The 24,945-nt window shown below is 45.4% G+C and overlaps 1 protein-coding gene across 3 annotated transcripts in view; it reads right to left on the bottom strand.

The window, feature by feature from the left end:
- SIK3 (SIK family kinase 3) overlaps positions 1-248 on the bottom strand; it is a 281,667-nt gene extending 281,419 nt beyond the window's left edge. For all 3 annotated transcript variants that reach the window (XM_040327664.1, XM_040327667.1, XM_040327665.1), the window contains exon 1: positions 31-248. In XM_040327664.1, coding sequence (XP_040183598.1) covers positions 31-183 — 153 coding nt within the window. In that variant the 5' untranslated portion in view covers positions 184-248. The remainder of the gene's footprint in view (positions 1-30) is intronic.
- Positions 249-24,945: the final 24,697 nt, after the last annotated feature.

The following is a 24,945-nucleotide window of genomic DNA, read 5'->3' as shown; positions in this document are numbered from 1 at the left end:
CTTCCCCCCTTCTCCACTCGCGCTGCTTACCTTTGCCCGTGTAACGATGTGCGTGGCCAGTTTCACCACGGCGAAGTTGCCCTTGCCAATGGTCCTGTCTAATTCGTAATAACCAATCCGAGCCGGGGACGAACGGTGCGGCGGGAGTTGTGTCCCGGGACCCACGGGCGCTGTGGCCGCCATCTTTTTGCTAGCAAGTCCCGGTCTGACCGGCGGACACCGCGGCCTGACGTCACGGAGGCGTGGCCTGCTGACGGCAGAGGGAAAATGGGCGGGTCTGTTGTGTCAGTGGAAGGGAGGGGGCGGGGCGGAGCGGAGCGCTTGTCACCGGATAACTCCTCCTACTCGGGAATAGCAGCGGCACTGTGTGCTGGGCTCATCGCTCATAATAAACCTTCATTTCCTGTTATTCCGTCCTCTGCTGCCATACACTGATCATCACACGGCTGGCTGGGGGCACTGATATCAGGGGTCTGAGAGGAGGCTTTGTCCACAATTACTCTCCATAGGGAGAACATATTCTACAGCTGATTATCAGGATGGAAGTTGTACATATGATTTGGTTACAGAGTGCTGGGAGTGATACAAAGATCCGCTCCCCACACATTCCTTAGAGATGCAAATGGTTTCGGTAGTTCTTATTTCTGTTACTTTAAAGTGGAACTAAACCCATCAGTTATACAAAACAGTTACATCAAGATCTCCCATGACTGATAACTGACACCCCGGCTTGTGCTCTCCACTCAACTGTCAGACCATCAAATGGCTTCCTTGGCTGTACAGGATAGGAGGGTTTAGTTCCGCTCTAAGAATCTGTTGCTTTGGTTGCAACAGATTCAAAAATAATTACTGCCAGTAAACCAGGGAACTAAAGAGGGGGACTAAACATTCTTATCCTTTACCGCCAACAAAGCTGCCATCTTTGCCTCTGTTTGATCTGCAGTTGCCATCAAGGTCGCAGGCAGCGCTTCCTCCTCGGCAGCTTCACCCAGCATCTCCTCCTCGGCCTCCCCTGCGTCTCCTCCAAAACGATTGCTGTTCCTCTTGGCCAATTGGGTCTCAAGACCGACTTCCTGATTAGCCGGGAGGAGAATCAGGAAGACAATAGCGAATATTAATTTAATGAGTGGGCTCGGGCGCAGCGCTCTGCGCCCCAAGCCCGCTGTTTTTTTAAGCCAATTAGAGCCTCTGGCTCTAATCATGTGCTTCTAAAAAAATAAAAACCATTAGAATCCATGCATCTGGTGCCCTGCATGTAGATTAGGTGCCAGGCGTATAAATTGGGGGGACGGTGCCCCTTATGGACCACCCCGCCACTGCCCACACCCCTCTAACTGATTACTAAATTTTAAAAAATTGTCCTTTTTTGCTTACCTTAAAGTGGAACATTAGTCAGAAAATTAAGTCTGTGAAATGACTTCAGGCTGGCCCTTTTTGCAGGTATAGCTATAAAAAAAAAACATTAAAATCAAGTGTTTATACTGTTTAGGGCTAGGTTCGCTTTTATTTATTTTTTCTAAAATCCATTTTCCCTAAGTACCAATATACCATTAATATACTGAAGTTTCACAAAAATACAAGTTTTCTTTGATTGTGAAAAGAAGGCCTTACCTCGAACATGTAGCGGGTACCAATATTCTCCTTCCAGTTAGCCAGCACCACTGCTGGGGACACAGACACACAGACTGGCCACACAGACAGAGCCGTGGCTGCGGGGTTACCTCCCCACTCTGCACACACACAACAGAGCAGGCCAAATCTGAAAGCTGTCCTCTTGGCTCTCCTGCTGATTGGCTGTCCCAGGAGGATCAATCAGGAGAGAGCAAGAGCAGAACATCTTGGGACATGTAGTCTTGAAGAGGAGCTGCCCCACTACAGTGAATAGGCAGTGGACTACAGCCCCCAGCATGTCAAGGGGGAGAGCTGGAGCCAAGGGAGGGGAAGGAAGGACCCAGGCAGCCCAGGGGGATGAGAGGAGACCACAAGGCAAGAGAGGATCGCTGCTAAGCCAGAGGGGTGATCCCATCCACCAGCCATACCACCGCTACAGACACCCCATCAACTGTGTAGGTGTCCGGGCAGACAATGCGATGTCGCTGAGTGTTCGGGTTGACAGGTGGGCATCAAAGTTCAACAAATCATTCAGGAGCCTGTTCCGGAATGTCCTTTCCCATGGGGGATAGAATTATGGCATTTCTATTATTATTATTTTTTATTACTAGTAATGGCGGCGATCTGCGATTTTTAACGGGACTGCAACATTTTGGCGGACAGATCAGACACCTTTGACAAATGTTTGGGACCATTGACAATTTTACAGCTACAGTGCTATAAAAGTGCACCGATTACTGTAAAAATGTCACTGGCAGGGAAGGGATTAACAGTAACACTAGGGGACGATCAAGGGGTTAACTGTGTTCCCTCTATGTGTTCTAACTGAAGGGGGGATGGGATTGACTAGGGGAAATGACAGATCGCTGTATATACATTGTATGAACACACGATCAGTCAGTTCTCCCCCTGATAGGACCGGGATCTGTGTGTTTACACACACAGATGCCGATTCTTGCTGTGTCACTAGCAATCGCGGGTGACCGACGATCATGCACCTGCACGCCCCTAGTGGCCACAGGGCGAAGCGACGTGACCTAACGTTGTTTTGCCCAGCCGTGCCATGCTGCCGCAGTAAAACTGCGTCGGCTGGTCGGCAGGTGGTTAAAGTGGAAGTCTAAGAAGGCCCCTAGCTTACAATTTTGGAAAATCCAGGTAAATAAGGTAATACCACTTTATAAAAAAACTTATAAGTCTTGTGGGTGTTCTTGAAAGTTCAACAAGATGTGGGACTTATGGCTAGATTCTCCATCCATGGCCACATAGTCTTTGATATTATAGTTATTAGGTGATTGCATCCTCTATGATAAAATAATTTTCCCCAAAAAAAGAGACACTAGATGCAGACACCTTTACTTTCTTTTGCATCAGAGCCTTTCAGGAGACCATTTGCACCAGTTACCCTATTACTGAGTTTCTTTACATTAGCAATCTCTTGGCAGTGTTTAAGCTAGCTGACGATACAGGACAACTCCACTCTAAAGGAGGAACTCTAACTTTAAAGTATAAAGTTTATGTTGCATATTGTAACACGCATTTGTGTTTGGGGCCGTGACCTTAGGATTCTAGGGAAATATATTGACTGGCTACAAGTCATCTTTATTCCCCTTCATGCCTGATGTCAGGTCACCTGTGGCCAGGTGACAAGTGCACCCCGTTGGGGTCAGGGATGCACCACAGGTTAGTGAACCCTATAGCCGACTGCTGCAATCAGAGAGGAAGCGTGAGCCCAAGATTCCCCAGGGCGCGGAGTCTAAGACCCAGCTTTGTGTTCACCAGAGCCTCTAGTGGTGAGGATGGACTTCGCTGCAGCTGGATCCAGGTCGCGACCCCTGGGATCCACTAGGTCACCTAGGTAAACGTAGCACACTGCAGACAGGAACTTAAGCTAACAACAAGGTTGAACAGCAAAGCAGACCTGCAGTGCAACAGTTAATATAGACTTCCTGGGATGGCCTGGGGTGGGGCCATACAGGAAGGAGAGAAGATAAAAAGGCAGCCAGAAGAGGGTCAGGCCTCTAATGGACACATGAGGAGAAGGTAAGCTGCCAGACATTATTGCATGTCCATGACAGTACCCTCCCTCTTACGAGGCCTCCCCCTTCCCCGCCTGGGGCCAGGTTTAGAGGGAAACTTCAGATGAAACTTCTTCAACAGAGGAGGTGCAAAGACCTCCGATGCAGGGACCCAAGACCTCTCTTCAGGGCCAAAGCCTTTCCAATGAACAAGGTACTGAAGAGCGCCTCTACAGAGTTGGGAATCCAGAACTTGACTGACCTTGTATTCCTGATTATCCTCAGAGACCGGTGCTATGGTAGGGAGAGGACGAGAGAACTTATTGAGGACTAAAGGCTTCAGAAGGGAAACATGGAAGGAGTTAGCGATTTTGAGGCTTTTGGGAATCTGAAGTTTGAAACAAACCGGATTCAGTTTAGAAGTTATAGTATATGGACCAATGAATCTTGGAGCAAACTTCAGAGAAGGACCTCGGAGCTTGATGTTCCTGGTGGAGAGCCAGACTTTGTCCCCCGGCTGAAGAGAAGGCGGTTTAAGCCTGCGGCGGTCAGCAAAGCCCTTGAATTTGTCGGCAGCTGCCCGGAGGGAATCATGAACGTCACTCCAGATATAATTGAAGGACTCCTGAGCTGAAGCCAACGCTTGGATATCCGGAGAACAGATCATGGGAAGCGGAAGTTGAGGATGTCTTCCATAAACTGAGAAAGGGTGTTTTCTGCGAACTGGTATTTACGTGATTGTTATGAGAAAATTCTGCCCACGGAAGTAGAGAGGACCAATCGTCATGATGAGCAGAGACTAAGGTGTGAAGAAAAACCTCTAACTCTTGATTAACCCTCTCCGTCTGCCCATTGGATTGAGGATGGTAAGAAGAGAAAAAATCCAAGGCAATATTGAGGGATTTGCAAAAGGCTCTCCAGAAGCGAGATTTAAATTGAACACCCCTGTCGGAAACAATATGAGAAGGAACCCCATGGAGGCGGAAAATTTCTCGAATAAAAATGGGAACCAAGGCAGGAGCAGAAGGAAGACCAGGAAGGGGAACAAAATGAGCCATCTTGGAGAACCGATCGACTACCACCCAAATGACCGTATTACTGTCAGACAGTTATACGTATTACCGCTCAAGCTTGTCTTGCGTACACACGGTCACACCAAATTCCGCCCGTCAAGAACGCGGTGACGTACAACACATATGACGGCACTATAAGGGGGAAGTTCCATTCCAACGGCGCCACCTTTTGGGCTGCTTTTGCTAATCCTATGTTAGTAAAAGTTTGGTGAGAGGCGATTTGCGCTTTTCAGTCTTCGTGCTTTTCAGATAGTTTTATGCTGTTCAGTTGGTGCTTGTGGGTTCGTATCTGTCTTTTAGGGCATGTAGTGAGTTCGTATCTATTTTTCAGTGCGTTATTGTCTGCTTGTTTCTGATTTTCAGGTCATACTTCATAAGCCTTGCTGTTCTTCGGTGCGTTCTGTTAGTTCGTTCTGACCAGCTGACTGTTTTCTAGCCATGTTGCGGATACGTACTCGTCGTAGAGTTCGTGCTGTGTGGGGGCTTGGTGTTGGGGTTCTTGCTTTGACCCAAGCTCAGTCCATGAACAGGGTGAGGAGAAGTTCATGGACAAAGAATTGGTTGCCCCAGCGTGACCAATTCTGTCATATGCCTTTGCTGTGGGAGATACAGGAGAATAATCCCGATGACTTCAGGAATCATCTCCGGATGACGGACTCCGTTTTCACCGTCTGTCGGCTTTGCTGTCCCCTTATATCACGAAGCAGGACACCTGCATGTGGCAATCCATCACTCCTGAGCAGATGTTAGTCACAACGTTGCAGTACTTGGCGACTGGGAGAAGTCTGCAGGACCTCAAGTTCACAACAAGCATCTCCCCCCAGGCTCTGGGGATCATTATCCAAGAGACCTGTTCTGCCATTATTCAAGTCCTGCAGAAGGACTATATTAAGGTAAGTTTTCTCCTTTAAAGGGGTTGTAAAGGTTTGTTTTTAATTATCTAACTAGGTTCCTTTAAGCTAGTGAACCAACAATGTACTAGCTTAAAGGAACCTATTTAGAAAATAAAAAACAAACCTTTACAACACCTTTAACATCAAATTCTATGTATTTAATGTATGCTAATGTATTGTATTTCTTTCATCATTCCCTAATTACCATGATTGTAATATGCTGTGAATGTCCCCTTTGTCCCCATGCATGCTGTAAGCTTTTAATGCTCCTTTTTTGGCCTACATGCATATTTCCCTTCACTAACCTCTCCAGCATTCTATCATTGGCCCATACACACCTATAGGTAGATTTAGAAAGAGTTAGGCCGGCTTATCAATAGATAAGCCGACCTAACTCAGAATCTACGCCGACTTATGTTTAAGTGTATTCTCAAACAGAGATACGCTTAAACATATCTAAGATAGGATGGCTTACGCCATTTACGTTAGAGATAGGCCGCCTAAAGTTAGAGCTGGGCCCTAGGTGGCGTTGCAAATGTTAAGTATGGCTGCCGTTCCCGCTTCGAAATTCGAAATTTTTACGTTGTTTGCGTAAGTCGTCCGTGAATAGGGATTTACGTTGTTTACGTCCACGTCAAAATCAATAGGCCCGTGCGGCGTACTTAGCCGCAATGCACACTGGGAAATGTAGGCGCCCGGCGCATGCGCAGTTGAAAAAAAACATCAAAAGCGTAAGGTCAAGCTCCATTAACATAAAACACACCCCCTTACACACATTTGAATTAGGCGCTCTTACGCCCGCCCGCTTTAGGCTACGCCGCCATAACTTAGCAGGCAAGTACTTTGAGAATCAAGTACTTGCCTCGCTAACTTACGGCGGCATAGCCTAAACACGCTAAGCTACGCCGCCGCAAGTTTACACCAATGTCTCTGAATCTACCTACTAGTCTAGTCACTTAACAATATATTTTGTCAGCTCCATTGTAGTGCTTTACCCTAAACACCCCCTAAAATGTGTACAAATGTTACTGTTACTGTTTTTTTTCTGGTTTGACTCCACAGTTTCCTTCAACGCCACAGGAATGGCAGACTGTGGCATCCCATTTTGCGAGCGGTGGGACTTTCCTAACTGGGAGGTGCAATAGATGGGAAGCATGTCCACATCGTGCCACCACCCCATTCGGGGTCATACTATTACAACTATAAGGGGTTCAATAGTATTGCATTGATTTCGGTGGTGTCGGCACAATATGAGTTCTTGTATGTGGACATCAGGTAGAATGGCCAGATGTCGGATGGTGGAGTTTTCGCCCAGACAGAGTTTTCCCGATGTCTCCAGAGGGGTGGCCTGGCATTACCACCCGATGAAGACAACGTGGAAGGACTCCCATTTGTGTTTGTCGCAGATGAAGCCTTTGGTCTGGTAGAACATCTGATGAGGCCAATCCCCCAGAGGACCCTCACCCCTGATAAGAGGGTTTTTAACTACTGGGTGGCCAGACCTAGAAGAGTCCTTGAGAATGCATTTGGAATAATGGCCAGCCGGTTCTGCCTGTTCCTTACAGCTATAAATATGGCAGAGTATAAACTCAACCACATTGTGCTTGCATGCTGTATTCTGCACAATTTTCTTCTGAAAAATTCTCTAAATTATGTGGCCACAGTTGGAGCTGAGGCTGGACTTCCAGAAAATACTCTGATATGCTCAGGTGGATAGGGGCACTGTACTCTAAACCCTCGGCGCAGGTGCGGGTGAATGGTACCCTTTCGGAAAGGTTCCCACTTTTTAATGGGACCCGCCAGGGGTGTCCGCTTTCCCCCCTTCTGTGTGTCCTCTCACTAGAACCTTTATTAGCAACTATACAAACTAATCAGGAGATAGAGGGGGTGAAGGTGCAAGGGAGGGATCACAAGATCTATGCGTTCGTGGATCACATGATGCTTTATGTATCAAATCCTAGACAGACATTACCAAAAATCATGGAGGAATATGAAATATATGGCGAGATCTCAAACTTAAAAATCAATAAAGAAAAAAGAGATTCTGAGTATATCCCTGAGTCTGAAAGAACGCAGAGATCTTGGGGCCTTATACCCATTTACATTAAAACAGAAGGGCATGAAGTACTTCCTGTCAAATATAGAAAGGGATTTATATGAAGATAACTATATCCCCTTACTAAATAAAATAAAATCAGAACTAAAAGGGTATCGGACAGATAAAATATCTTGGCTGGGTAGAATAAACATTATTAAGATGATGATATTGCCTAAAGCTCTGTATATCATCCAAGCACTCCCAACTAAAATTCCAGATATATACTTTAAAATAATGGGGAAGATAATAAGGAGATTCATATGGAAAGAAAAGAAGCCCTGCATATCAGCCGAGATTTTGACTAGACCTAGACATGAGGGAGGATTATATCTACCAGATTTTAAAAGATATTATGAGGCAGCTGTTCTAAAGAGGATAACTGACTGGTTTCAGGAGGAAGGACAAAAAAAAATGGGTAGGAATAGAAGAGAACCTAAGTAAAAAGTATCTGGGAAACAGAATATGGATCCCAAAACAATACAGAAGCTTCTCTAAGGAGATACCATCAATAACTAAAGAAACATTTAGAATATGGGACAAAGTAAATAAAATAAAAAAGTGGCCCTACAATAGCCCGCTGTTGCCCCTTACGGGTACGGACTACTTGCCGCCAGGAAAGGGGGGTGGTTTATACCTGAAATGGGCAACCTCGGACACACTAAAATTGAAGGATTTATTGAAAGGTAATACCTTGTGCCCTATTTCAGAATTACGAGAAAGATATGGAGCTATCGTAGGGGATGACTGGAGGTATAGACAGGTCCAGCATTTCGTAGACACATTACCGAAACCCCTGCGGGCTCTGAATGAGTTGAATCCATGGGAGAAGCTTATAGGCCGGAGGGGTACAGGCGGACAGGGGATATCGAATATATATGGGATATTGATCCCTTCAAGGGGGTCGGAGACATTGAAAATGCTGGAAAGTTGGGAATTAGAATTAAATCAAACTATAACGGAGGATAAGAAGAGACAAGTCTTGGACTATGTCCATTCTACATCAATAGATGCAAAAGTAAAAGAGATGAACTATAAGCTCCTAACTAAATGTTTCCAACGAAACTCCATAGAATAAACAGGGAGACATCACCTCTATGCTGGAGGGACTGTGGGATGGATGGAACCCATGCCCATATATGGTGGCAATGTCCCCTGATACAGATATATTGGGGAGAGGTATTAAGTCTGATAAAGAAGATAAGCGGATTGGAGGTGAAACGGGATCCCTGGTATTGCCTGTTCAATAATACAAGGATAACAAGGAAAAAATATAGAATGTCTTTGATCCCTTACCTATTGAATGGAGCTAAAGCATTAATACCAAAGAATTGGGAAAAAAACAGCTCCATTAATAGGTGAATGGCTTAGAGAGGTAGATTAGAGTGATGGAGGAGCTACTGTCAAATAAAAATGAATGTAGGCCAATATTTGATAAGATCTGGAAAGGCTGGAGAGAGTTTAAGGAAACAGAAATCTTTACTGATGGATTGGGGTATTAGGGGGGTGTATGTCCTTGCCCCCCCCCCCTTTATCTCTCTTCCCCCTCCTCTCTTTTATTTTTAAATTTTTTCTCACTTTTTTAATCTTTCATGAGATATTAGATGTGTAAATTAGCACCATGACCTTTTTTTTGGGGAATGCTTTCCCCTTTTTTTTTTCTTTCCCCTTTCTCTCCCCCCCCCCCCCTTTTTTTCACCTCCTATTTTTATCTATTACTAGATATTATACTAGTAAATTAGCACTATGATTTTCTAGGGGAATATTCTCCCCTCTTTCTACTTTTTCCTTCCATCTCCCACCAAACTTTTACTAGCACGTAGTAACACAAGACTACTTTTTTTTTTTTTTATTTGGGTAGTTTAGGTTTCTACACATAATTAGGCCTAGAATAGGAGCCGTTTTAGTAGTATTATAAATTATATATATATAAAACACTTAACACTAGAGATAGTTGGTTAAGGAACTATCTATACTAGCACTTGTTCCTTCTCCCTTCCTTCTTTCCCCCCCCCCCCCTTTTTTTTTTTTTTACAGACACGGGTCACTTTGTATCTGCACTTTAGAGTATTGATTCTAGTATTCTAGATCTTAATCACATAATATATATATATATATATATATATATATATATATATATATATATATACAGGGCTTTTTTTCAGCGGGAACGCGGGGGAACGCAGTGCTGGGGTGTGCTGCAGGGTATTGATGCTCACTGCTGGGGATCTATTTTTGCCGGGGGGTCTATTGTTGCCGAGGAGGTCTATTGTTGATGGTGGGGGACCTATTGTTGATGGGGTGTCTTATGTTGCTGGGGGGGTCAGTTGTTGCTGAAAGAGATCTACTGTTGGGGGAGGGGTTTATTGTTGATGGCTGCCAGAGAGTCTATTAATGCTGGCTGTGTGGAGATCTGTTGATGCTGCCGGGAGTCTATTGTTGCTGGGGGGGAATTTTGTTGTGGGTGGTTAATTGTTGTTAGGGGGATCTATTTTTGCTGGGTGCAGGGGATCTATTTTACTGATTTTCTTAATATCATTACCAAATTCCATACAAATTACTTAGCACTACAAATATATACTTGGTTCTAGATTGCCTAAAAGGGGCGATACTGGGAGGTGGGTAGAGGGCAGAGAAAAGGGGTGACCCAGAAAGGGGGAGTTCCTGTACCTATTGTCTGAGAAAAAAGCATTGTATGTATATATATATATATATATATACACTGTATATACTGTATATATATATATATATATATATATATATATATATATATTTTTTTTTTTTTTTTTTATAGACACGGGTCACTCTGTACTTGCACTTTAGAGAGTACTGATTCTAGTATTCTAGATCCTAAACACATAGGGGCAGATTCACGTACTTCGGCGCATATTTGCGTCGGGCGTAGCATATCTAAGATACACTACGCCGCCGTAACTTTTTTTTTTTGAATCCTCAAAGAATTTGCGTTACAGCGGCGTAGTGTATCTTTAGCGGCGTAAGGGCGCGGAATTCAAATGGATGTGATGGGGGCGTGTTTTATGTAAATATACGTCGTGACCCGACGTAAACAATGTTTTTTTTTTGAACGGCGCATGCGCCGTCCATGGGGGTCTCCCAGTGCGCATGCTCGAAATTAAACCGGAACAAGCCAATGCTTACGACGGTGACGTCATTCTACGCAAATCCCTATTCGCGAACGACTTACGCAAACGACATAAAAAAAATTAAAATTCGACGCGGGAAGGACAGCCATACTTAACATTGAGTACGCCTCATAATAGCAGGGGTAACTATACGCCGGAAAAAGCCGAACGAAAACGACGTAAAAAAATGCGCCGGCCGGACGTACGTTCGTGGATCGCAGTAACTAGCTAATTTGCATACTCAACGTGGAATTCGACGGAAACGCCACCTAGCGGCCGGCGGAAAAATGCATCTACAATCCGACGGCGTACTAAGACGTACGCCTGTCGGATCGATCCGAGATGCAGTCGTATCTTGTTTTGTAGATACAAAACAAGGATACAACAAACATACAACGCGGGAAATTTAAAATTACGCGGCGTATCAAGAGATACGCCGGCATAATTCTTTTGTGGATCTGCCCCATAATATATCATTTCTTCCCTGTCCCTTTTTTTTTTCTCTTTTTCTTCTTTTCTTTTTCTTTTTCTTTCTCTCTCCTTTCCCATTTCCCTCCTAGTTCGTTGACTGCTCTAGCTAGAGATATAGAATATGGGAAGCATGATTTCTAGATGAGTTGAATATAGGATGAGTAGACTAACCAGTATAACTACTACCAATATTGTTAGACCTTTTTATATAGGGAGTATATTGAGACCGTTTATGTATTTGTCTATGTATTTGTAAGCGTGAGCGTTTAAAGTTTTTTATTTTTATTTAAATGTATGAAATGTAATGTAATAGAAAAGATTAATAAAGAAAATTTAAAACAGAAAGTACCCTGATGGCCCTGAAAGCTGTCCGTCCTGGCTTGCCCCCCCAAAGTGCCCGTGGTGTGAGGCAAAAATATCTGGAATATTTTACGGGTAGGGGGGCCATTGCTATGCCAGAAAATATCTGATAATTAAAAAAAAAAAACATTTTTATATCTGAAATCATCTTGAATTTATTGATTGTGTTTCTTTTAGCTGCCTCCTAGGTTCTCCTAGTGCACTTGTTGTGCCAATTGTTTTTTTCCATTATTAAATAACCCTTAGGCCCCATACTCACGACCAAACATGTCTGCTGAAACTGGTCCGCGGGCCAGTTTCAGCAGACATGTTCGGTCGTGTGTGGGCGCGAGCGGGCCGAATTCCAGCAAACATTTGCCCGCCGGGCCTTTTCCCAGCAGACAAATATTCCTGGACTTGTTTTAAAACAGTCCGCTGGAATTCTGCCCGCTCGGACATGTACGGTCGTCAGTACAGACCTACCGTACATGTCCAGGCGCCCGCCGTCCCTCGCATGCGTCGAATGACTTCGACGCATGCGTGGAAGCATTTTAAAGGCGGGCCGCCCACATCGCTGCGTCATTGTCGCGGCGACACCGCGTCATCGACGCGGCGACACCGCGGACACGCCCCGCGTATTGTTTACGCGCGGACTTCTGTACGATGGTGTGTACAACCATCGTACAGAAGCCCTCTGGCAGACATGTATGGTGAAAACGGTCCGACGGACCGCTTTCACCATACATGTTTGTTCGTGTGTACCCGGCCTTATTGTCACTGTAAACACCAAATTACTACAAAAAATTGTATTGAGCATTGAAAGAAGAAGCCACACATTGTTGAGTAGAATTGTTTTTATGCAATGTGCACATTCACATGTGCGTTTTAAACATTTTGGATCAAAAAACAACATCTTTTTTGTGTTTTTGCATAAACAGGCATGTTTCAAAACATAACATACACAACTCTGGAACTTACAAAATTCAGCATTGAAAAACTGAGGGCAATATCAGACATTATAGTGTGTCCAAACTGTCTTGAATTTGCCTTCATCAGATGGGGTGATGTCACCCCTGAAAAAGCCAAATTTTGAAGAAGCACAAAAATTGAGATGCAAAATGGGGATTTCCCTCCTGATCCCATGCCTAATGTCAACATGTGCTACCTCCCATCATGGGGGACCAATTAACGTGTTTTGGGGGTGCAACCCCTTCCTTTCACCTACTTGAGTTGCGAGGAAGGGGTTGCACCCACAAAACATGTACATTGATATCCCGTGATGGGAGATAGCGCATGTTGATACACTGTGAGCATCTTCAAAATTTGGTTTAACCAGTTAGCAACCGCCCTATAGACGAAATACGTCTACAAGGCGGTTGCTTAACTCTGGGAGGGCGTCAATGTACGTCCTCCCAGAATCGCGCTCCTGTGGGGCGCGCACACGGGAGTCTCCGTGACCGCTGGGTCCTCCGGACCCGGCTGATCACGGATCACGGTAAATCTCCGCTGATAGCGGCGGTTTACCACGTGATCGCTCCGTCCAATGACGGAGCGATCACTAGTAAACAAACCGGCGTCATTCCTCCCTCTCCTCTCTGTACCGAACGGTACAGTGTGAGAGAGGAGAGGGGAGAGAGCTGCTGCTGCTGCTGCGGGCTGGATCTGTGACACATGCAGTCACAGATCCAGCCATCCATCCCTCCCTGTGCAATACTCTGCAATGCCCCCATACTCTGCAATGCTCCCATACTCTGCAATGCCCCCATACTCTGCAATGCCCCCATACTCTGCCATACTCTGCAATGCCCCCATACTCTGCAATGCCCCCATACTCAGCAATGCCCCCATACTCTGCAATGCCCCCATACTCTGCAATACCCCAAAATACTCTGCAATGCCCCCATATTCCGCAATGCCCCGCAATGCCCCGCAATACTCCGCAATGCCCCACAATACCCCGCAATACCCCACAATACTCCGCAATACTCCGCAATACCCCACAATACTCCGCAATACCCCGCAATACCCCACAATACCCCGCAATACTCCGCAATACCCCGCAATACCCCGCAATACCCCGCAATACCCCGCAATACCCTGCAATACCCCATAATACTCCGCAATACTCCACAATACTCCGCAATACCCCACAATACCCTGCAACGTCGTCTATGGGGATTTTTAAGTAGCGAAGTTTGGCGCCATTCCACGAGCGTGTGCAATTTTGAAGGGTGACATGTTGGGTATCTATTTACTCGGCGTAACTTCATCTTTCACATTTATGCAAAAGAATGAAGAAAAAATACTAAATTTGCAAAATTTTATAACAGAAACAAAGAAAAATTATTTTTTTTTACAGAATTTTCAGTCTTTTTTCTCTTATAGCGCAAAAAATAAAAAACCCAACGGTGATTAAATACCACCAAAAGAAAGCTCTATTTGTGTGAAAAAAAGGACGGAAATTTCATTTGGGTACAGTGTTGTATGACTGAGTAATTGTCATTCAAATTGTGAGAGCACCGAAAGCTGAAAATTGGTCTGGTTATTAAGGGGGTTTACGTGCCCAGTGGTCAAGTGGTTAAAAAAAAATAGAAAAATATGTTGAAATAGGGCAAAGCAAAACAAAGGGGGGGGGGGGGGATTTTGTGGTTATTTAGATTCGCCACAACACATCAATCATGTTCTTAATTTTTTGGTCAAGAACATTGAGATTATTCCTCATGATGTCTATTTCCAGACTACGCACCATGACCGCCTGGATTAGGATTTGTGCACTAGCACTTGTGAAATGAGGACATGCACATTACCTAAAAAAATAATATGCAGGCCTATTGTTACCTGAATCTGTGGTGTCAGACACTGACCTGTTGTGGTGACAATTTTAACCACTTCTTCCACCTCCCCTCCCTCCACATCTTCAGGTTGTGGTGTGCTCTGTTCCCCTTCTTCATGAGGTGCTGGGTTCCTGGTGTCCTCTGATGTCCCGAGTCTTTTCTCCCCTATGAGAATGAAACAAAGGGCTAGATTCAGAGAGAATTTATTCCGGCGTATCTATAGATTTGCCGCGTAAATTCAAATCTGCGCCGGCGTATCTTCTTTCTGTATTCAGAAAGCAAGATACGCCGACATTAGCCTAAGATACGACTGGCGTAAGTCTCTTACACCGTCGTATCTTAGGGTGCATATTTACGCTGGTCGCTAGGTGGCGCTTCCGGTGTTTTTGGCGTAGAATATGCAAATGACTAGATACGCCGATTCACAAATTTACGTACGCCCGGCGCTATTTTTTTACGTCGTTTACGTTAGGCTTTTTCGGCGTAAGGTTACTCCTGCTATTAGGAGGCGCACACAATGTTGGCCGTCATTCCCGCGTCGAAATTTAAAAAAATTACGTAGTTTGCGTAACTCGTCCGTGAATGGGGCTGGACGTAATTTACGTTCACGCCGAAACCAATACGTCCTTGCGGCGTACTTTGGAGCAATGCACACTGGGATATGTACACGGACGGCGCATGCGCCGTTCGTAAAAAACGTCAATCACGTTGGGTCACCGAGAATTAACATAAAACACGCCCCCTCATCCACATTTGAATTACGCGTGCTTACGCCGGCCCCATTTACGCTATGCCGCCGTAACTTAGAAGGCAAGTGCTTTGTGAATACAGCACTTGCCTCTCTAACTTACGGCAGCATAGCGTAAATACGATATGCTACGCCGCCGTAACATTGCGCGCCCCTACCTAAATCTAGCCCAAAATGTATACTTAGCACACAGATATTTGAGGCCAGAAATAGGAATATGTAACATTGCTTGGAAGTATGGTACAAGTGTAAAGGCTGGCCGAAGGCTAGCCTGTGTTTGTGGGAGGAGTCTGCTGAGTACTTAAGCCTCCTCCCACGCTGGGTCCTGTGTTGGCGCCATTTCAGGTTCCCCACCCACCCATTCCCCCAGCTTCATACACACTTTTTCCTCTTTCTACATTTTCTTATTCTCACATTCAGGGTATGCCCTCTTCTCAGGCATACCGACCAGCTAGGCCAAGGCACACCTCAGGCCTTGGGTGTTAGGGTTATCACAGTTCATACTCGAAGACTCTGACTACAATTGTCTGTTTTGGCAGAAATTATTTTTTTCCTTACCAAAGCTGGAATTATTACCTTTCCAGTGGACACCCCAAGCATCCACTGGAGCACCTGTGTGGGACACCCTAAAAAGGTTGTTCTGGTGTCCCACACTAGTCCAGATGTGTAAACAGCTGCTGAGTGTCCTCTCCTTTACACTGAATCAAGTTTTCATTCTAGCTACAAACACATGTAGACAACATCTAGACAGCAATGCAATAAACTTATTTTTATACAAATAGGCATGACCAAATGTAGTTAACCCTGTATCTGCCCAAAACATTGTATGTAGTGGAAGAACGATGTTTACTACGACCAACCGATTACTGTGCCCACTAACCTGAAATTTTAAAGTGTCAAACAGTAAAGAAAATCACATGGAGCAACATGCAAGTAATAATAATAATCTGAACACAGGACAAATACTTACTATTTTGAAGCATTTTCTTGATCCTTCTGTACTGGTCGTGCTTCCTCAATTTCAGGTCTGACCAGCGTTTCCTCAATTGCTCCTTGGATCGTCGTACCCCGAAATTCCTGTGCAGACTCCTCACAACTTTAGACATGATCTTGGCCTTTCTCACAATTAGGGTTGGTGTACGGCCCATGCTTCCCATCATAGTCCGTCCTCTCCAAGATGTCCACCATAACCGCCATCTCTAGTCCAAGCCGCATGTAAGGTTAAGGGCTTCCTGCCCATTTTTATTGGTCAGCATGTATAACACACAAAAGGATTCCTGCACACCAACCCAGATTAAGCCCCGATTCACACTGATGTGTTTTGACATGCGATTTGACAGCAATGGCACCGTCCTAATCGGTGCGACGCCGCATCTGCGGCGCTGCACTGATTTCAACAAGTAGTTTCTGTACTACATTTTGCAATTATTCCCACAGCCCAGTGTGAACCTGGGCTAAACAAGGGAACACAAATTATATGGGGAGCAAGGTGTGGCCAGTGCTTAACCCCTTGCTTAACCCCTTGCATACTGCTACAGACCTCTATTTACCTTAAATCGAAGTTCCACCCAAAAGTGGAACTTCTGCTTTAAGCACTCCTCGCCCCCTTACATGCCACATTTGGCATGTCATTTTTTTTTTTGGGGGGGGGGGGACTTCATTTGGAGTTGGACTTTCTGTCCCACTTCCTTCTTCCTCCTACGGGCCACCTAGGTGACTCCTCCTCTCCTCCTAGGCGGCCCCTCCCTTTAGGCGATCTTCTGGGACACGTGACAAGCCCCAGAAGATCGCCTGTCCACTCAGAGAGCGCAGCGTGACTCGCACATGCACGGTGTGTGCCCGGCCGTGAAGCCAAAAGCTGTCATGGCCGGGTGCCTACAGAGGCTATGACGGCACCTGCGGGGAGGAGCGACGCTCCAGGCAGCCGCATCGCTGGACAGTGTAACAGGTAAGTGTTTGCTTATTAAAAGTCAGCAGCTATACTTTTTGTAGCTGCTGACTTTTAATAAACATAAAAAGCCTGGAACTCCGCTTTTATGCCGCGTACACACGATCATTTTTATGCATGAAAAAAACGTTGTTTTTCAAAAACATCATTTAAAATGATCGTTTGTGGGCTTCACATCATTTTTCAGGTTCTGAAAAACGACAAAAAAAAAATTCGAACATGCTGCATTTTTTAACGTCGTTTTAAACAATGTCGTTTTTCAGGTTGTAAAAAATTATCGCGTGTGGGCTAAAACGATGTAAAAAATCTGCGCATGCTCAGAAGCAAGTTATGAGACGGGAGCTCTCATTCTGGTAAAACTACCATTCATAATGGAGTAATCACATTCATCACGCTGTAACAGACAAAAAAGCGCAAATCCTCTTTTACTAACACGGAATCAGCTAAAGCAGCCTAAAGGCGAATGGAACTTCCCCTTTATAGTGCCGTCGTACGTGTTGTACGTCACCGCGCTTTGCTAGATAATTTTTTAAAAACGATGGTGTGTAGGCAACGTCGTTTTAATGATGAAGTTGGAAAAACTTCGTTTTTTGACATGCTGAAAAATGATCGTGGCAGATACACCCCATCAATCACTGACAGGGGATATTTGTCACACCATTTAAAGCAGTTATTCCCGCTTTTTTATGGCTGTCACTTGTTTGTGAACTCTAAACCAATCCAATATACAACAAAACAATAAGACAGATACTGTAAGCTAAAGGTTCCTTGAAATGAGCATCTCACTGGGGCAGGCAGTGTCACATACAGAGAAGTTGAAGTGAATGACCCATGTGTGTTCCAAAACGTCCTGTCATTTTGTTTCATATCCTTCACTTTACCCCAATTTATGCACTCTATACCTCTTCCCCCTACTTCTTATGTTCTCACCACCCAGTGTTGCCAACCATCAGTATTTTTACTGGCAGCCAGTAAAAAACAGGAAATTTGCTCCTGCCAGTAAATGCCAGTAAAAGTAAAAGGTTGCAGGTAAAAAATATAGCTGTGATGTTCGGCTTGGTCCAGAAACGGCTGAGACCAAACAAGTGCCTGCTGCAGTGTTATCGGGTGGCTCTGGTAGAGGCGGTGCCTGAGCATATTGTGTGATGTCATGGTGCAATGGAGCCAAGCAGAGCGGCCAGAGCCTCGTGTGCGGATCTGCATTACAGGAGAAAGGCAGGCTGGGACCGGGACCATCAGTGCTCCTTAGACTGCAGTGGACTGGAGGGACCACTAGGCTTGGAGAGAAACCATCACTGTGACTCAGGAGGGGACGTATTGTGTCTTTGAGGTCTCCTCATCATCTGTGCTGGTGCACACTGCTGTCAGTGTCACTGTGAGAGTCAATTTTATGTGTGTGTGTGTGTGTGTGCCCGCCCATTCTAATTTCTTGCCCTCCTGAGGCCTGTCCCTGAGCTACTTACTTACTATATCGAAAATAAAATAAGAAATATGTTTTTTGCCTTATTATCTACCTTAAAGTAGAGTTTTTTTTTTTAAAAGCCAGCAGCTACAAATACTGCAGCTGCTGACTTTTAATAAATGGACACTTACCTGTCCAGCGCGCCCGCGATGTCAGCAGCCAAGGCCGAGCAATCACTCGTCTCTCGGCTGCCCCAGCCACCATCCTCGGTGAGGGAGTCAGAAAGTGAAGCGTTGCGGCTTCACTGCCCGGTTCCCTACTGCGCATGCGCGAGCCACGCAGCACGCCCTCACTGGTCCCCGCTGTCTCCTGGGACCAATGTGTTTCCCAGAAGACAGCAGGGGGTGACGCGAAGGGGCGTGACTCCCGTAGGGGTCTATTCCAGAACGATACATTCAAATGGAGAAGGTTGGGAGAATTGGAGCCGAGGGGCTATAGTTTGGGCGTAATGCCTGATTTGTAGATAGCTATAGAACACCCCTTTCGGTAGATCGTGTTTCGTTTGCAGCTCCGAGAATGTCAGCAGTCTACGCGACCCCGGGTCGACCACGTGCCCAAAAAGGAATACGTTCTGCGAGGCCCAGGGCCAGGACATCTGATGCATTAGACTATCTGGTCATTTTGGGTTGCAGATGAAGGAATTCAGCAAGGAACACTCAGACTTAAGTGCCCTCTCCTGGGACAGCTTGCGCCAAAGCCCACGTAGTAAGGACATCAAGCCCAGTAGGCGGCAGGGGTCTAACTCCACGTTCGCATCCCACAAGAGACTGTTTGGGTGAGTCGGCGATAACCATGTTTTCTCTATTTCCGTCCACTTATTGTAAGACCCCTGGGGGAACCACAAAACTATCGCTCGCAGCTGTGTGGCCTGGTAGTATCTAACAAAGTCAGGGAATGCTAGTCCTCCATCCCCACCCGCGACGCTGTCATGACTGTGCAGGGTATCCTATGCTTTATATAGTTCCAGACGTACCGCAGCACGTCGCTCTGGAGTTTGCGTAAGTGGGCATACGGGATCAAATGCCTATTTAAATTACCTGAAGTCACAGTCATGTGGTGATCCTTCTCTCTTCTTCTGTTTGAATCATTGGGTCCTTCTTTGGGTGTCTACCTCCTATTGGTGGAGGCGACACTTGATCCTCTCTCATAGTCCCCATATGCAAAAGAACTCACAGGGGTGGTGAGATGACTAGTGTCCAAGAAGAAAATGAGGAGGGAAAATGTCTGGTCCCCAGGGTAGGATATTCGCTTGGCTCATAGAAGAAACTGTGACTTTGTGACTTTGATGCATTACACTGCAGGATGACTTAGAAAAGTGGCTGCCAACCCATGAACTAAAAATGCAGCCCCTGACATCACCAAAGGGCTACACTTAATGTTCAATATATGCAATGCTTGAAAATGACTGTCAGAAACTGCAGACCTAATAGAGGAAATGAGGGGCAGAGAGTGTGAACATGCTACATTTTTGGCTGGGGATATGTTTCAGAAGACAATTCGAAACTGGGAACATGTTACATGAGACTAGTAGAAATCAATGCTATTACCCTCATCAGTGTTCTCACTACAGACTGCAGAGGTCCAGGGGCCACACATCATATACCAAAGGGCAGCATGTGGCACTAGGACCTCAGATTTGGCACCAGTGGTTTAAAAATAGGTGTTTGCAATCAAGGAGGGGTAAGGCAATTGATGCACAATGCACTATTTAAGGCCCCTTTCACATTGGGGCGGTTTGCAGGCACTATTGCATGAAAAATAGTGCCTGCAAACCGACCTGAAACAGCGACCGCTGTTTCTCCAGTGTAAAAAGCCTGTGCGCTAGCAGGACCGCTCCAAAAGTCCTGCTAGCCGCATCTTTGAAGCGGTGAAGGAGCGGTGTGTTTACCGCTCCTCCACCGCTTCTTCCCATTGAAAGCAATAGAAAAAAGCGCGGCTATACCGCCGGCAATGTGCCTCTGTAGCGGCCGAATATCGCCGCATTTCCGATGTATAGATTTAAAAGTAATTTCTCCGCTTCTCTCTCCCCCCCCCAGCTTTCAGCTGCTTTAAAATCAGCGGTGATCGGTGCTTGCAACTCCCCCACACACAGAGGTTGAAGGGGTGGGGGGTCAGCCTGTCAGTGCTCAGACCAATACACCGCACACTGCATCAAATTGGTCTGCATGGCTGTCGTCCTAGAAGGAAGCCTCTTCTAAAGATGATGCACAAGAAAGCCCGCAAACAGTTTGATGAAGACAAGCAGACTGAGGACATGGATTACTGGAAGCATGTCCTGTGGTCTGATGAGACCAAGATAAACGTATTTGGTTCAGATGGTGTCAAGCGAGTACAAAGAGAAGTGTGTCTTGCCTACAGTCAAGCATGGTGGTGGGAGTGTCATGGTCTGGGGCTGCATGGGGAACTACAGTTCATTGAGGGAACCATAAATGCCAACATGTACTGTGACATACTGAAGCAGAGCATGACCTCTCCCTTCGAAAACTGGGCCGCAGGGCAATATTAAACATGAAAATTACCCCAAACATACCTCAAAGGTGACCACTGCCTTGCTAAAGAAGCTGAAGGTAGATGATGGACTGGCCAAGCATGTCTCCAGACCTAAACCCTATTGAGCATCTGTGGGGCATCCTCAAACGGAAGGTGGAGGAGTGCAAGGTCTCTAACATCCACCAGCTCTGTGATGTCATCATGGAGGAGTGGAAGAGGACTCCAGTGGCAACCTGTGAAGCTCTGGGGAACTCCATGCCCAAGAGGGGTTAGGGCATTGCTGGAAAATAATGGTGGCCACACAAAAAATTGACACTTTGGGCACAGTTTGGACATTTTCACTTAGGGGTGTACTCACTTTTGTTGCCAGCGGTTAAGACAGTAATAGCTGTGTGTTGAGTTATTTTGAGAGGACAGCAAATTTACACTCTTATACAAGCTGTACACTCACTACTTTACATTGTAGCAAAGTGTAATTTCTTCAGTGTTGTCACATGAAAAGGTATAATAAAATATTTAGAAATACTTTATGTACGTTGGGCTAGTTGAATCCAGTGGAGTGATTGGCAGAGAGGGGTGGCAGACGCCAAGCATTTAGTAGGTGGATGAGTCTAGCAGCAGTGTTTGTGAACAGCCTGTGTCAAAGTAGGCTCAGGAATAAGGCTCTGCAATAGTCAATACAAGAGATAACAGGGAGTAAATTTGTAGCTTTGTTGTGTCGCTTGTAAAAAAGGGGTGAGTATTGGAAATGTTACAGAGGTGAAGGCAGCAGGATTTGGACAGTAATTGGATGTAGGGCTTGAAAGAGGAGGTCGGAATCCAGGATTAATTTAGCGATTTCTAGCCCCTACACAGTCAGAAGAGTGTTGGACATTTTCCTAAAAAGAACAAAATATAAAGGATTGCTACCAGTTATAAAAATACATGGCAGAATGTTAATCTTGGCATTTATCCTATTGTCATTATGGGCTGGTTCACACCAGAAATCGCACAGGAACACGAGCGAAACACGTGCGTGTCATTTGAGCCCATTAATTTTGAGCGTGCCGAATCGCACTGGACTGCAGCAAAATTAGTGCATGCACTACTTTAAAAAACACACTACAATTAGATTGCATGGTACTTCTGCATTTGCAACCTGCGTTTGGGGTTTAAATGCAGTGTAAGAAATGTGCATGGATTCCCGGTACTGCGTTCTGGTGTGAACGGGCCCTTAGGGGTATAAATGAAGCTTTCCTTTCCTTGTCCAGTAAATTATAAACTCAAAGGGAAAGTCAGAAGGCATGTGAGAAAAGGAGGAGGGGGAGAGGGATCTAGATTATGGGCGAAGGAAAGAGTCAATGTAAAGGATGGGACAAAGCTACAAGAGGGGTTTACAAGTGGGGGCACATACAAATGGGAGGAAGCTAGGTGGTGACAGTGTTGCCAACCTACCAGATTGAAATGTACTGACACAACAACCAAAATTTACTGGCATGGACAAGTTTTTACTGGCATTTCCAAAAGTTACAAAAATTACAGTTTTAAGTGCAAATTAGAATATTTAGGCTATAAACAAAACACAATATGCAATTAGCAATATGATTTAAAGCGGAGGTCCACACAAAAAGTTAACCTCGGCTTTTTGGACCCCCCCCCATTCCGGTGTCACATTTGGCATCTTTCAGGGGGGAGGGGGTAATAATACAGGTATTTGCAAACACTTCTGGAGGGTCACCACCGAAGGGGGCTGATCTCGGACAAATCAACCGGATCTTGAATGAGTATGACATGCCAGTGCGGGGAAAACATGCATACATGTTGAGATGGAAGAGGGAGTTGGGAGAGGCCTTGTCACCTGGGGCCTGGCAGGCCGTCTGGAGGCAAGCAGCCAAAAGTTCCATGTGCACCCTGTACAAAGAAAACACATACAAGATCCTTTTTCTCTGGTATCAGACCCCAGATATTTTGCACAAAATTTACCCTTCTGCCTCTGATCGCTGCCTGCGCTGCCATCGGGACAGGGGCTCCCTCTTTCACATCTATTGGACGTGCCCTCTCATTACCCCGTTCTGGCAATCTACACAGCAATTGCTCACTCGTCTCTTTGAGACGCCAATCCCCTTGACCCCCAAATTATTTTTGCTGGGCATCTCCCAGCCTAAACTTGCCAAACCGTATAAAAAAATTACTTAGGCACATCCTGCCTGATAGCCCTTAATTGAAAAAAAAAAACACCCCCCCCATCTCAGGATGCTCTTCACGCCAGGGTAAAGGATGTGGAACTGATTGAGAGCCACATGAATTAAATGAACAAGCATTGATGTGGAATAGTGGATGCCGTATGGCTTCTGTACATACCTTTGGTTTGTAAATAGTGCTTGCGTACACCCTGGGAACTCCTAAATCCAAGGTACGTGTTTTATACAATTTTTTTTGTCTTGTGGGTGTGCACACTTGTGGCTACTTTGTTCTTAATGTTTTTTAATTCTATATAATCTGCCCATTATCTCTATGTATTTTTGTATACTATGTTTAATCATTAAAGACATTTTCACTATTAGATGAAGACCGCTGTCTGCCCTATCCTTTGTCCTAATCTGAACTTTACGGGTCCCTCTCCCCCTCCTTTGTTTTTCCTACTTGTTATTTGAGTTTAGGGAAAAACAGAAAAGGTGCCACCCACTTAGGGTGAGTCGGTGTCCCTATACCCAAGTCTTCTGAATGCTGATGTCATTCCACACACTGGTCCTTTGACTCGATCTGAAAAGGCCCCCCCCCCCTTTTCTGTATACAAATACAGACTTCTCTCAAGCACATTGCTACATTAAAACTTTCATTATTATCATAATATCACATCTAAACTGGTTGAAGAAATGAAATGCTGGCACATGCCTACCCTCAGCTTTCTTCCCAGGGGCCCCATATCCCATTTAACCCACTCATTCATTGCATTTTTTTTTACTTTTGACCCCTCTCCTCTTACACCCAGTAGACACCAGTAGAAAGGAGTGCTAAGGGTCAGACTATGGCTCAACGTTCCAGCTAAAAATGTATATACAATATGAGAATCAGGGAGAAGGTTTACTCCAGATTACAGACTATTTTACTCATACATCTGCGGATGGGGAGCTGGGGGTTTACCTACTAAAGTTCCAAGCAGGAAGATTGATCTGGTTGTTAAAGCTGAACTCTGGACACAATAGCTTTTATTCACATTTTTTCTCCTCAAGAGCCACAAAGAATATTAATTGACTTTTTTGCACTGAATACATTTGCAAACCCAGATATAAGGTGGTAAAAGTAGTGGTGGCATTACTGCTGGGCTGTACATAAACTGTGCAGAGAGCAGAGCTGTAGGAGAGACCCAGCAGGACCTCCTGCTACCGGCTACCTGAGAAAACTACAGTAGGGGGCGGGTAAAAGACCAGTCACACTGCACAAAGAGAGAGAGCAGCAGTGACTGGTCTTTATAAAGGAAGCACCTGCAAAGAGGCCAAATGCATTATCTGGGATAAAGGTTTTACATGAATAAATAGAAGCTGATCATTGTAAGTACCGTATTTATCGCCGTATACCGCGCACTATTTTGCCCTGAAAATCAGGGCAAAATCGTGGGTGCGCGATATACGCCGATACCCGCTTTCCCGTGCCGAGTTTGAATACTGCGCCGGCATATACCGAGCGCAGTACACTCGTGTATAGTCGGGCAGTCTCGGCTACACTCGCGCTCGCGTCCTGTACGTCCAGGACGTCAGCGCGAGAGTAGCCGTGCATTGCCGACTATACGCGAGTGTACTGCGCTCGGTATATGCCGGCGCAGTATTCAAACTCGGCATGGGAA

Source organism: Rana temporaria, chromosome 10 (genome assembly GCF_905171775.1).
Source record: "Rana temporaria chromosome 10, aRanTem1.1, whole genome shotgun sequence".
Classification (NCBI taxonomy): Eukaryota; Metazoa; Chordata; class Amphibia; order Anura; family Ranidae; genus Rana; species Rana temporaria.
The sequence above is the reverse complement of the archived record's forward strand: the minus strand, read 5'-3'. Positions and strand labels throughout refer to the sequence as shown.